Raw genomic sequence first — 14,872 nt, 5'->3', positions numbered from 1 at the left:
CATTGAGCAGTACTGCCTTCAGATATTCCTTCTTGGTTTGGTTATGTTAGTAGGTTTATCAATTTGGCATCGTTTAAAAAAGGCACTATGGGGGTGGAAAGGTTCTTTGCCAATATCCAAAAGCCTAGAGGAGACCAGCACAGACCATCCCTGGCAAAGCACTGTGGTCTGTCAACCATGTCCTCCCAGGCTGACAAATATTGTAACCCCATGGACTGACACCAGAATCCAAGTTAATTGTTAAACTGAATCATTTTCTGTTGGTAACATGGTGTCATACTTGGAGAGGATAGTATTCTGCTCAGAGTTAGGCTCATACCTGCCTGAGACACAATCAGCGAGCTCGATCATTTCTCACTTCATATAGCCAAGGGAGGTACATCTCAGGTCATTAACACCCACATGGACTATGTCAGAGTCATACTGTTACCTGTGAATCAATGACCCGAGTGCCTGTGTGATTTGACGGATCCTAGACTTGGAAAGGCAGCAAACTCTGACTCATTCTTTACTTACTCCGGTGAGAAGGACATTAATGTGCCTCACTATAGGATCACCAATGACGAGGAAATTTGACTGTGCACTGGTTTGCCTGAAGGGCTTAGCAGTAGAGGCACTGGATGCAGTGTTACTATGTGTAGCTGTAGGTGGTGCTTTAACGGAATGTTTACATGATGGCTGAGGACCCTTTCTTTGATTGTACTGTGTAGGAGAGGTCTTAGTGTTTTAGGATGATTACCTGCAAGTGCCTCAGGTTAAGCAGTTTTATGTCTAGCGTTTTTACCCTGTGCAGTAGGCATGGTGCAAGTGTCATTGACAACCTCTACAGGATTAGTTTTGATTGTATGAGAGAGTTTTGCCTCCAGCATTTAAGTGTATTTGCACCTCTCACATACTTTATCTGTTTTACTAAGAATAAGTGGATTGTATGTGTACATGAGGCAGTTACTACAAAAAGGAATTGCCTTTTGCAGCTCCCCTGTTAACTTCTTTGTTAGGCAACCAGTATTCTTTCTTAGCCTGGCCCATCTTTTCTATTTCCCACTTTTTCTTGCATTCCTTCTTTCTATTGATGGCTTCCTGGACTTCTGCATTCCACCACCAACTTTCCCTATGCATCTTGTTTCCATATCTGGCTTGGCTGCATATCTGGTCTGTAGTCCTTGTACATGCTGTTTTGATGTACTGCCATTCTTCTTCAAGTCCATCTATTTCCTCTTCTTCCTGAGATGCTGGAAACCTGAGTAATTCCTTAAACTCTTGTGCTTTCGCTCCTGCCAGTTTCCAGGTCTTCAGCCTAATCTTGGTTGACTTTAGAGCCTTCTCTGACTATTGCTTGCAGCTGATTGTGAAAACCAGTGGTTTATGCTGTGGGATAAATGTTTCACTGGGGATGACTTTGCAGTCACTGATTCTACCCCAATACCCTTTCATTACTAGGAGGAAGTCTACCTGACTTGCACATTGGCTGCTCTTGTATATGATTTTGTGATGGTGTCTTTTTCTGCACCATTTATTAGCCACCTTACAGCCATTTTCCAGACAGAAGTTTAGAATGGCCTCTCCTTTTTTATTCTCATTGCCCCATCCATGTGGACAGAGACAGTCCTCATATCCTGTTCTGTCTATCCCAATATGTCCATTCAGGTCAACCATTATCAGCACCAATTCATGGTTTCCTGCTTTATCTATTAGGTCCTGCAACTGCAGTAGGAGTGCAGTGTTTTGCAGTTGATTGTGGCAAATAGTAGTGTATGCTGTAGGCAGACTGTTTCACTGGTGATAACTTTGCAATCTCGGATTCCACAGTGCTCTTTCCTTACTAGGAGGAAGTCTGAGTTGCATGTTGGCTACTCTTGTACATGATCTTATGGCTCTTTTTCTGAGCCATGTATTGGCTACCATCAGGACATTTGCTAAACAGAAGTCTAAAATGGCCTCTCCTCCTTTATTTGTGTTGTTCCACACATGTAGACCCAGGTAGTTCTCATATCCTGCTGTCTGTCCTGCTATGCATTCAGGTTACCCATTATAAATACCAGTTCATGTTGCCCTGCTTTATCTAGTAGGTCCTGCAACTGCTTTTTGAATGCACTCTTTTCCTCACTGTTACAGCCCTGCTGCGGGGCATAGGCTGAGATTATGAGTACTAGGCTATCTCACTAGGCTAGAGTCTGATTGACATGAGTCTGTCACTAATTCTGATGACATTCTTTGCTGTCTTTTGAAGCTTTTTCCTCATCACAATTCCCACATCATTTCTAGCTTGTCCTCCCCTCCTGTGGCTTTGTTGCACTGTCCTTCCATCATGTCTCCTGGATACATAGGATGTCCAGTCTTCTCCTAACCATCATATCATCTATTTCCAAGCTCCATCTCATCAGTGAACCTATACGGAGTGTAGCAATTCTTAGTTCATGTTTAGCAGGTTGAATGGTTTTATGTCCAGTTTTTCCCCATCAGAGCTTTTCTAGGTAACTCAAGCTGGGCAACTAGACCCCATCTGGCCAGTAGCTTATTGACCCAGGGCTGCTGGGCTTTATGGTGCGCACACACAGGCCAACAGGGACACATGCACCCCTCCCACCATTAGCACGAGACCCTGGTGTAGGTCAGAGTAGGTCAGGTCCTCAACCCACTTATTTCTGGCAAATCCATACAAAAACATGATCAAATCACCTAGAGCCATATTTTATGATGTTTACAGTGCACAGTCTGTGATTTGTGTTCTATCATGAGGATTCTGTGCAACACAGTAAATGACCAAGCCGTTGATTTATACAACTCATCCACCTGCAGGACACTGTACAGTATTTGTGCTGTGCCCACAGCCCCAATCTTTTGGGGTGTTTGAGAAGGAATAACTCAGCATTTTTTTGAGGTGGGCGCAACCCTACAGAGACACCATGCAAACTCCAAACAGGCATTGGCTGGAGTCAGGTTCAAACCTTGTATCTTGTGCATGAGGGGAGAAGAACCTAACTATTATGCCAACTGCCAGACTTATAATAATAGAAAATAAACATTTTCAGACCATAAAAGGAAAAGGATTAAAGATGATAGAGCATAGAGGCAGGTCAGCAGGATGTTAACGGGGATGGAAGGGATGGAAGGTATGTTGTATGATGAGAGGTTACAGTGAATGTGGTTGCTCTCTGTACAGGATAAAAAGGAGAGAGAGAAACATGACTTGCATCCAGAAAGTCATTAAAGAAATATGTAAAAGAAGTTAATAGAACTAAAAGGCTGGATAGTGAGTTCATGAGTTCAGATCTGAAAGATCGAGCTTCAGCTTGGACAAGAATTACTATTCTTTCACCAAGAATGTGGCAGACAAATGAAATTGCTGCTGCACTGATACTGCTAGTCATCGAACAACTGGAAAGTGTTGTGGAATCGGAGTGGAGCGGGAGCTGCAGCACTCAGTCAGGCAAACTAGGTCACTATTTTTATTTAGTTAGCTAAACTGTGCATATCTGTAAAGTTTAATAAACCATTATTTTTTTCCTTCCAAATTGCCTTTTGATCTTATTCACCTGGATTTCTTTACATTTGTCTTTGAAAAGCTGGGACACTTGCACAGTGAAAGAACACCTGGGTGACTGAGACAAGACTTTGAGCTCAGAACCACAGTAATTTATTCAGCAAATGTATTAAAAAAACATACAAAAAAAAGTATTACATAAACTTTCATGTGCAGTCTTTTTACAGCCTACTCCAGTCTGAGAAGCAATTCTAAAACATATAGCGCTAAAGCAGTCAACCAACCCAGCGGGAACATACTTTCATCAGGTTCTTCCATTTCATTTAGCACACATTTTACTTTGCACCAGTTCTTATCTGTGCTGCTCATGCTTTTTGAAGCCACATATTAGAGCAAATGCTGAAATAACTTATTAGAATTAAAATACCCACCAGGGCTAGGAATAGGATAACTGGACATATCTGATCTGGAGGTGAAGTCCAAGGGGGTCAAACAATTAGGGCAAATCTCTAAACAAAACTGCCATGTCTGGCATGTATTTTAACAATTATACCATGCCAAAACTGTTTAGTTTTGTTTTTGCTTTTTTTTTTTTTTTTTTTTGCTTTCGATCATATGAGTATTGGACAGAAGCATTCAAGAATTTGTGATGAAGTCTTATGCCATCCTTTTCCCTCTTGTATGTACTTCCGGAGTTCCATGCACCTTCCAGTAAGGCATTTCTTAAGAATGTCTCCATTTTCTAAGCATTCACTGTTCATTATACATCAGAAATAATGTTTTGTCCTTAATCCACTCAAAAAAACAGAAGACATTAAATAAGGCCCCTCTACTTAGCCTCTACCGTCACCAAAGTCACAGAAATCACACTTGGTCACAAATCTTACCATTTTTCCAACGATGATGATTTTTGGCCCCAGCTGCTTGTTGACAGCGAATATATGAATAAGTCGTAGTGTGAACACCATGTAGTCAATGCAGAAGATTACTCGCCCTGCATCATAACTTGTTTTGAACATTCTGTGGAAGAGAGAAAATCATTTTAGCATCACTGACACACTCAACTTTTCTTAATTATATTCTCTGCCCATTGACAATGCCATGTACTTCAGTGTTTCTGCTACTGCCAAATGTTTACTGTATACCTATAATTATTATTGTGACACTGATGACTTGATTTGTGACCAAAAAGGATCTGTGGACCAGTTCATGTACCAGTTGCCAATTTTAAAATAAAACAGCCTTGCCCTTACTAGTGAGCTAAAAACTTTTACATGTGTGTCTGTCACTTTGGTATTGTATAATCAAAAGTAAACTCAGTGGGAATGAATAATGGCATCACATGTGAAAGCAGAGTCCACCTCAGATCTGCCTGTTACCTCCCTCATCATGACAGTCAGCTGAACATAAATGGACCATTTCAGCCATTATATGACAAAACATTACAACAAAAATTATAAACAGTGGAACAGAAGGAAGTACTATTTTGTGGCAGTAGAACAATAAGTCAAAAACTGCCTGACTTGCAGCTTTCAGCTAACAAGTCACATTTTGATTTCTTCATGGAGATCACTACAAATGGGTGGGTGAAGGATTTCTCCATACTACCAGTTAGCAGCCTTAGATTTAATTGTAAAGAACAGAGGAACAGACCTTATATGTGCAAACTGGAGGACTTTGCCCCCATAAAACACATACTGCTTTACTAAATCAGTGTATTTTTCTTTAATGGAAACTGCATTTACACACAGTTTGCTTTTAAGCAGTTACTCTATGCATTATTTAGGGAGAGTCAGGGTGACACAATCATAACATTCAGGTTATGCCCATCTTATCTTTGTCTTCATCCTGGTCAACATTTAATGAGCAGTACTGTATTCCTTATGAAGGCCTTAACTGGTCAGATGCCAGTGTTTCATGCAGCGTTCATAGGTGTGAGGCACTCATATATAGTCAGTGTTGTTAGGAGAAGTCTCATTTCACATTGGAATTAATGCAGTTTCATCAAACAGTTCATGGTTGCCTTCCTTTCTTTAGAGGCCTTCAGGCTTTAAATAAATAGTTTTGCAGTTGTTATGGGCTATATCAAGTTTGTAACCCACAAGTGTCTATGCTTATGGCTATTTTTTTGTTTAAACTAGGAAGTTATAGGGGAAAACTAGAACAAACAAGAGACAGACATTGAATTCAAAAACTGTTGGCCTTTAGATGAGGCTGTAAACTGAAGTCCCATTATGTCTTTGGTAGTTGATTGCTCTGATATCTTTGTCTGTTGGCAAGATTTTAGGAGAAGCAAGAAGTTCAGTGGACTTGTCAGCCAAGAGAGAATGACAGATCTAAAGAGGGATTCATATAAAGAAACTGCTGAGCATCAGGAATCTTAAAAAAAATCGTTTTTTAGGAGCAGGAGTTGAGACTCAGGGGCTTTAAAAGCAGCACTTAAAATGTCTAACAGGGCTTCAAGAATAGGGGACACTCTAGAAGGTCTAGAAGAATCCATCTGAAATATATCATATCGCTTTTAAACATCAGGCATCTGAGAACTTTCCCCATTTAAAATATTGCACAACTTTAAAGATGGTATCCTCAAGGGTAAGTTTCTCTATTGAGGAATCAAGGGAAAGAGTTATCCTCATCAGAACCCAGTACAAGAAGTGTGTGAATAAGCTAAAAACTCCTCTCCAAAAACTAAATCTTCTTCATTGGATGAAGTCATATCCATAGTCCTTTTTAAAAAGGGGTGAAATAAGGGATACTTATAGGCGAAGGGGATGACAACCCATGAGGAGGCTTCAAAGCCATCATGGCTTAAAAAGACTATGGGGAAAGTCTTGCCATTTTTTCAGGTGGTCATTAGCAACAGGATCAATATGCTTAGTTGTCTGTTTCTTTTTAATAGGGAAGTCCACCCTGACAAACCTCTGAGGTTTTGAACCCTGGCATACCTCTATTAAAGAAGACAGGACTTCTTCCTGGACAAGAATTTGCAGAATCCCACCAGTTCCTTCCAAAAAATCATCAGCCGACATTCCCCCCTCTTGATCTCAAAGGATATTGGCTCAACCTCAATGGACGTGTGGACAGCATACCCATTTCAGCCTCCAATGGGGTCGCAACAGTGCTTCAGGCATGTGAACCACACAGTGACAGCAGATGTCTCTGGTTTAAATTTCTACAAGTTCTTTAAAGAAGGCTGGACATTATGGGCAGGAAGAATACAAAGCCACGGTTTCTTGAGTAAGAAGCTTAAGGCACTGACTTTCAAGATAGACAGTGAGAGAAGAATCACACCTGCACAGGGTCTTAGGAATTAAGGAATGGCAAAAATAATGCTCTTTATGACTGTGTTACACACCTAAACAAAAAAAGCACTTATCGTGTCAGTCCTTATGGGGAATCTACTTCCCATAATCATGTTTCCTCTTTCTGGATGACATGTACCTAAAATAAAACAGAGGGGAAAAGGAAGTTTTCCCAGTGGTGTAATTATCTGCCAAATGTTTCATAGTATGCACCTAGGCATATGGCATACAGAAATGAAACATTGTGTTTGGACTTATGGCAAAGAAGTTCTGAGTGTTTTGCATTTGTATGCCATTTATGCACTGCATGCTTTTGGATGCAGGACAAATGTCTGATGTACAGTCCATGGAAGGATCCAGGCTTTGGTATACTGTCTGAACATTTGGCTACAGTTGGCAGGATATCCCTATAGTAAGGAATACTGCAACAAAATGATTGAGGACAGACATTACTGGATACAACCATGTATACCTTCTGAGCAAATTATTTACTAAGACATGAGCTGTATAACTCCATTCTCCAAATGAGACTCTCAAGTCATCTAGCAACATTTTTTAAAATTTGTTGTTTGATTCTTTTACAATATTTTGGCAATTTACAAAGACCTAAATCTTCTTTAAACACTTTTCCATAACAATTCTAATAATAATAAGAAATACAATAACATACATCTTTATCTACATAAAAAAACTGACATACACCTTTACTATAATAGTCATTTATTAAAATTAAAAGGACTTTTAATTATTAATACCCTGCGGGGAGTGCCTTCTGTGTGAAGTCTGCATGTCCTCCCGGCGGTCGAGTGGCGTTCTGAAAGACATGCGTGAATGGGCCTGCGTTCTTTGAAGGTTGGGCGTTGAGCTGGCAACTCGGCACAGTAAAAACCTACTGCCAATCATTAGCGGACCAGAGTTCCGCTGTGGTGACCCCGAACAGGGAAAAGCCAAAAGACAAACAACCACCACCCTAGAATTTTATATTATACAAAGATAAATGTATCCAAACGGAGTGATTTTTTTATTAACCAAATTTATCTTTAGTTTTAACTAAGAAAGGGAAATTGAGTTTATCCATTCTCTTTTGTTTATTAATAACTCAGCTGTTTCCATTAAAAAAAAACTCTCCCCCAAATTCCTTTAGCTTTAAAGTAAAAAAAACCCAAAAAAAAAACACTTACTGCAATGTATCTGACAAAGATACTACCACCTTAAATCTTTTCCATATATGGTTCTATTTTAACAGCTGAACTTAATAAAGGGGAAAATCTTCCTTTCTGTGGGGTTAAATAATTGATTTCAAAACCACATCTTTTTTCCCTTTGTGTTCTAAAAGCATTTATCTAGTATTTTCCCACTCTACTGCTTTTCAATACTTTTCTGTTTTTATACAAGACAAAAATAGTTTGTGTAGCAGAAGGCTCTTCTGGATATACTTGTCCGCTGTACAATTTTCATTTATGTTCATCCATCTCAATTTATTCTGCTATATAATCCTTAAGAGCATTTTCTAAAACACTGTCTTCAGAATTTGATTATTCTTAGGCAAATCCAGAAACGATGAAAAAAAAAAAAATCATCCTACATCAAATGCACTGTTTAAAGCAATTCTTTGCCATACCTTACTAGACTACATAATGGCAACTGTGGTGGTGCTGCGGTAGCGTTGTCGCCTCATAGTAAGACGCTGTCCGGTTCGATTCTCAGCTAGAGCATCTTCTGCGTGGAGACGTGCGTGAATAGGCGTACCTTCATTGAAGGTTGTGCGTCAGGGCTGGTAACTCGGCACGTAAAAATCCACTACCAATCATTAGCGGACCAGAGTTCCACTTTGGCGACCCCTAACTGGGAAAAGCTGAAAGACACAAACAAACCTTACTAGACTACATAATCAGTGCAGCTTTCTCTTAAAAAGTCCCATATCTCAATAAAATAACTGAAGCATACAGTATTTTACAGCTAACCTATTTTTTAGTGATTTGTATGGTTATCCTTATATGCTTCAGTTTTCTTTGTCCAACACACTATCCTGTTTGATTTTCTAAAACGTCAGACCATTAAGTTGTCTTTAATTTTTTTTCAAAATGTTGCACAGTTCTACATATGCTTTTCATTTCAGTTATGTACCTATTTCAGTTAAAACAACATTCCTGACCTACACCGAAGGCAATTGTCTGTCAGTTGGTGCAGAGCTTAAGGTTGCTAACTGCTGTCTCTGTGGTGCAAAACATGATTCCCTCAGTCTTCATCTGCCTTCTGCATGACCTTGAGCAAGTCACTTAAGTAGACATTGCTCCTGGCTCAACCAGAGTGTGTGTACAGTGGGCCTACTTGGTTAACAAATAGGATTATTAACGTATACTTTGAATTTAAAAGCACAGTTCACAGTCTGCTGCATTTTTTCACATACCATTTGCACTGCATCTTCTGTTTCCAGATTTAGGCCATAAATCATTTCAGTAGCAAAATGTATAAGAGCTCTAATCTGTGGGATATACACACCTAACGGTTGTATTACTTATATCTAGCAATGAGGTCAACTTTAGAAGACTGACAAACCAAAAGACTGAAAATTCAAAACACTGAACACATTTTTAATGCAGGGGCAAGCCCTCCTGCCCCCCCTCATGTAGAGGGATGTGCCCCCATACTCCCTGATAACTATATATACCAACTCCAAGATCGCACAAAAGCGGAGAAGGGGCAAATTCCATTATTCAGTACTTAGAATTTTCAGTCTTTCGGGATTCAGTATTTTGTTTTTTCAATCTTCTGAAGTAGAACCCTAGTCATGAGGCCTCTTATGCTGTACTAGAGGAATCTATAATGAAAACATGTTCCATGCATTTCTTCACTGGTCACTATCACCTGCATCCTTAAAGAAATCCTATGGCTTCTACAAACAATTTAGCATGGTCCTGCATGACATTATGTTACAGTCACTGACAACCTCTGAAAAGGTACATTCAGGACTTCTCGTGAATTACGAACAATTGTTCTGTCAGTATTTGTATCAGGAACCAAGTCAGAGTCATTTAAAGAGGTTCTTAATTACAAATTCAATTCTGAACAGAGGCATATGGTGCTGCCATTATTTCTGGGGTTTCTACATTTTTTTCTACAATGTTTCTCCCTTCTCAGCTTGGGAGTTGGGTACAGCATCTGTAATACTGTTATGAAAATAAGCCTTCATTCTAGAGTGTAATAAGTGTAACCATGTCTTTTCTAAGCTATGAAGAGTTCTACTTATTTTCTTCAGTTGTCACTCTACACAGGAACCTACAGGAATAGGGATAGCATTATTTCAATTCTCATAAATTTACTAATTTTAAATTTCAAATTAAAAAACAAAATGTATACAAACAAATCAACAGTACTTTCCAAATACAATTTAATCCCCATTTTTCTTCTTACACTATCCCCAATGAATAAAGAAAAACTGTTGGGAAAATTCCTGGGTGCTTTCACTACTTTTCCTCGTTCAGTATAACACCATCTTGGGTCTCCTGTGAAAATAGTTCTTATACAATGTGATCAAACTGAACAGTAAAAATAAATAATAAAATAAATAAACTCAAGCAATCAAACAAAAAGTAAATCAAATAAACAAAGGTAACCACATTTTTGGAATACCTTTCCTCTCTGACTACACAAAAATCTATATGCATTAATGTTGTGTTTCATATAGCCAATACAGTATAATGCAGCCTGTTTTTTTATCCTTTGTTGACCAGGTTAGTCCCACTAGGCTATTAACCTTTTTTAATCCTTTGTTGACCAGGTCAGTCCTACTAGGCCAGTAACCTTTTTTCAGAGGAGACTGTAGGTGGTAATTATACTACTAGGGAAGAATTGGCCATGGCATTGGAGAACTTCCCCTACCAATTAGGACAGTGCTCGTTCCATTCCTAGCACAGTGGTAGCTAGGAGAACAGCAGTTAAGGCAATCCAAGATGGTGGATAGTAAAGAGACAAATGCCAGTGCAGTGTTTGAAATACTACAAGATTCTGAGGGGATGTTTCAGCAGAATATGTTTGTTTCATAGGAAGCATATGTTCAAAACCATGATGGATGTGTTATTACAACCCTCCATTCAGGAGGGTTGTGGATGATACTTTGGGTAAATTGTTGTTGCAGAGTGAACCAGAGAGGGGAAAAGATGTTTCATGGGGTGACATTATACACAAAGTCCAATCGGAGGACTCATAAGCTATTCTATAAGAAGATTGCCAGACAAAATATATGCTGAAACAGTTAAACTCAAAGGTAATTTGAGCTGAAAACAGGAAAGGAAATGTCAAAAATCAAAGAAACTTTGTGGTGAGAATTCAGAACAAAGAAGAAAGAATGGAAAGGTATAACATTTGGGATAATTTAATGGTCCCATTGGGACTGAAGGCTCAGGAGGCAAGAACTTTTATTCTTAATCATCAAGAGATACTTTGTGACATTGTTTTTTGAAACTGGTTCTGTTAAGTTTTTTTTGAGGAGCGTATGAGAAGGAAAAAAAGAGCTGTAATCCATGGAATTATGTGGTGAAAGCATTTCACAGAGAAACAGAAAATAAAACACATGTTCAGTTTTGAAATGATGTTGAGACAGTCTTTAAAGAGACATTTAAGCAGACTTTGTAAAGAAGTTATGGAGATTAGCAAAGTCTATGATAACAGAGGATTATGGACTGGGGGTGGGACTATCATACTGTACTGAAAATGGACAGAGAAAAAAATGTTCATGTCCCTAATTTGGTAGATGTAGAGGGTAACAGAAGTGTTGTAAAATATTGGGACAACTGAAAACACACTTTTATTTTGTGGAAAAGATGATCATTTGATACATAACTGTGATAAGATAAAAGTGTGAATTGAATTGTTAGAAATGTTAACAAAATTTGGGCATTTATGGATGGATTGTAATCTAGAGAAAAAGGATGATGAAGAAGAAAACAAACGCGAGGACAGTATACGAAGAGAAGAAGCAGTCCTGATAAAGAGGAAGTAGGGAAGCAAGATCTGGGTAAATATGATAAGGGTAATGAGAAAAATGAAAAAGAAGATAATATAGAAGAAGGTTCTGAAATAAGTGATGAGGAGGAAATTAATTGGAAAATAGTGAAAGGTAAAAGGAATTCTATTGGCAAAAGAGTAAGACAGAAAAAGAAAGTTTGAAGAGATAAATGTAAAAGAGAAAAGGGAAGGCAATTGATGATGTAAATGAGATAAATATTTCAAATTTAGACAATTTCTGCTAAGTTACAACAGACATAATGACAACTTTAGGGTGTTTTCAGTAAACGTAAATAGTATCAAAATATAAGTAGGAGAATAGGCTTAATAAACTGGTGTAGTAAGTGAGATATTGTCATAATAACATTGGAAGATGTAAGATTTTTGACACAGGAAGAGAGATTACATACAAAGAAACTTTGGTGAGGAGATGAAATATGAAACCTAGGGAAGGAATTATGTTCAGGCATAGTACTTTGAAGAAAGTGATAATATTCAACATAACATTGGTGATGATGGAAAGATTAACTATTGTATATCTCAGATGGCATAATCAGAAATATAGAATTATAATACTGTATGCCTATGCTGCAAGTAAAGAAAGGGAAAATGTCTTTAATAACATTTTGGATTATGTAGTAATTAATATGTACATAATATTAACAGGAGATTTTAATTGTGATTTGAGGTGAAAAAAGAAGACTAAAGGAAATAAGATATTTTTGAAGTTATAAAATGTGGCAGTTTAAAGATTTGGAATAATTTGTTAACATATAGTGCAGGTATATATATATATATATATATATATATATATATATATATATATATATATGATGCAAAAAGATTATTTTATTATATCACAAGGTTTAAATAGAGCTAAATGAGAGACACAAGCTTTTCAGGTCACTCAGCCATATGGATAAAAATACAAGAATATAATGAGTATATCAGATTGGGAAAGGAATAAAAAGAATATATGAGAAATTGTGGGATGAAAATGGAAAATAAGTATGTGTTTATGGAAAGATCACATTATACTAGCGTTGTATACAAACTGGTCTGCATGGTGGCTAGCTTTGACAGAAAAATATAAAAATGTTTTAAATGTTTTTAGAATAGCAAATGTAAGAAACGCAAAACAAAAATTATGAAACAATGTGTATGGCTGGAGAAAATGTATGAGAATATTAAAGAATTATTACTGAAACAAAGATTATTTATAAGGTAAAAAAGAAGAGGTATCAACTCATTTGAGTGGCATAGTTATAAGAACATTAATGAAAGAAATTCTGAACATTGTAAGAAATTATGTAAGGCAGATGTTTGAAGATAGAAAGAAAGCACATAAAGAATAGCTTGCTTAAAAATTGAGAGAACAAGAAAATAAGGAATTGGAAAATGAGATTTCCTTATATGAATTAGATAATGTACATAGACAAGTTGATTTACAGTCAGTTTCAAAATCAGATGGAATAGGATAGCAATTTTTATAAGAATTTCACAGATTGGCAAAAAATATTTCTTAAAAGTTAGGAATGAGTGTTTAAATGAAGGTTTTGTGTATAAAGATGTATGAAGTGGTATATTTAAATTTGTATGGAAAGAGGAAGATCAAAAGAAAATTGAAAATTGGAGACCTATACTATTGAACAATATAGATAAGATTTTTATGAAAATAATTCATAAGAGAAAGGAAAGTAAAATGAAAAGTATTATGGGAGACAGAATATATATATTTTAAAGGGAAAAGGATGTTAGGAATTATTACTCATAGTAAGCGAAATTGTGGATGATACACAGGACAGAAGAGAGAAGGATTATGATAGGAGATTTAAATAAAGTGCAATGTGAGCTTTTTTGGACAATTATGAAAGAATATGACATTAGTAAGAAAACTGAGAATACATGTTGTTCTGCATATAATAAAAATAAGAATTTTCAGAAGAGAGTGGAAAGTAAAATGAAAAATTTTATAGAAGATAGACTATATAGTTTAAATGGAAAAGGATTTTTCTTAATGAAAGAAATCTGTGTTAGGAATAAGATTTGAGGGGGCTTAGAAATGTAAGTGAGGCACAATGAAATAGGATACTAGGTGAAATAAAGGAACTTGGTTGCTTTTGGAAAACATACAAGCTATTGTTTAAATAAGCTGTATTTGATTCATTCAGTTATACTGGGTAAGACTGCATATTTAGCTAGTGTTTATATGTTGCCGATAATCTGTGAAAAAATATATACAGGTATTTTCTTTTATATGGGTTCAAGATTGAATCCAGTTATGAGATCAGCCACAATGAAATATATAATTGGGGACAAACTTTCTGTAGTACCCTGTTGTCCCTAAGAATTCCCTCACCTGCTTTTAGTAATGGGGCAGGCCATGCCTGAATGGCTTCCACTTTGGCAGGTTCTGGTGTGATCTTACCATTCCCCACTCAATATCCCAGGTAGGAGACCTCTGCCACACCCACCTGACACTTACTCAGCTTAAAGGTCAACAGTGCCCTCTGTAGTTTGCCCAGCACCTCCCTGACATGCTGAAGGTACTCTTGCCAGGAATGGCTGTAGATGGCAATATCGTCCAGGTAAGCAAGGGCAAAATATCCTGCTTCTGCTAGAATACATTTTACCAGCCTCTGGAGAGTTGCTGGGGCATTTTCCATCCCAAAGGGTATCTTCATGAACTCATACAAGTGAAAAGGAGTTACAAAGGCTGACCTCTCTCTAGCATTGGGAGTCAAAGCCACCTGCTAGTAGCCCTTGGTAAGATCAATAGTGGTAAGATACTTAACCCCACCCAGCCACTCTAGGGCTTAATCTATCCTAGGCATGGGGTAAGCATCTGACTCTGTGTGAGTATTTAATTTCCTGCAGTCCACACAAAACCTGCTGCTGCCATCCTTCTTTGGTACCAGCACCAGTGGGGAAGCCAGGGGACTGCTGGACTCCTGGAATACCCCCAGTTCTAACATTTTCTGTATCGCCTCTCTCAGAGTCTGTTTGACTCTCTCAGGCACCCTATAAAAGGCCTGCCTGATAGGTAATTGGGTCCTGTATCCACATGGTGCTGTATCAG

General features: G+C 37.7%; 1 protein-coding gene across 3 annotated transcripts in view; it reads right to left on the bottom strand.

The window, feature by feature from the left end:
- LOC122811523 (transient receptor potential cation channel subfamily M member 4-like) overlaps positions 1-14,872 on the bottom strand; it is a 1,266,622-nt gene that overhangs the window by 164,240 nt on the left and 1,087,510 nt on the right. For all 3 annotated transcript variants that reach the window (XM_044083407.1, XM_044083409.1, XM_044083408.1), the window contains one exon: positions 4,372-4,504. In XM_044083407.1, the coding sequence (XP_043939342.1) occupies positions 4,372-4,504 (133 nt within the window). The remainder of the gene's footprint in view (positions 1-4,371; positions 4,505-14,872) is intronic.

Source organism: Protopterus annectens, chromosome 9.part0 (assembly GCF_019279795.1).
Source record: "Protopterus annectens isolate FY-2018-M chromosome 9.part0, PAN1.0, whole genome shotgun sequence".
NCBI classification, from domain to species: Eukaryota; Metazoa; Chordata; order Ceratodontiformes; family Protopteridae; genus Protopterus; species Protopterus annectens.
This window is presented reverse-complemented; position numbering and strand designations above follow the sequence as displayed.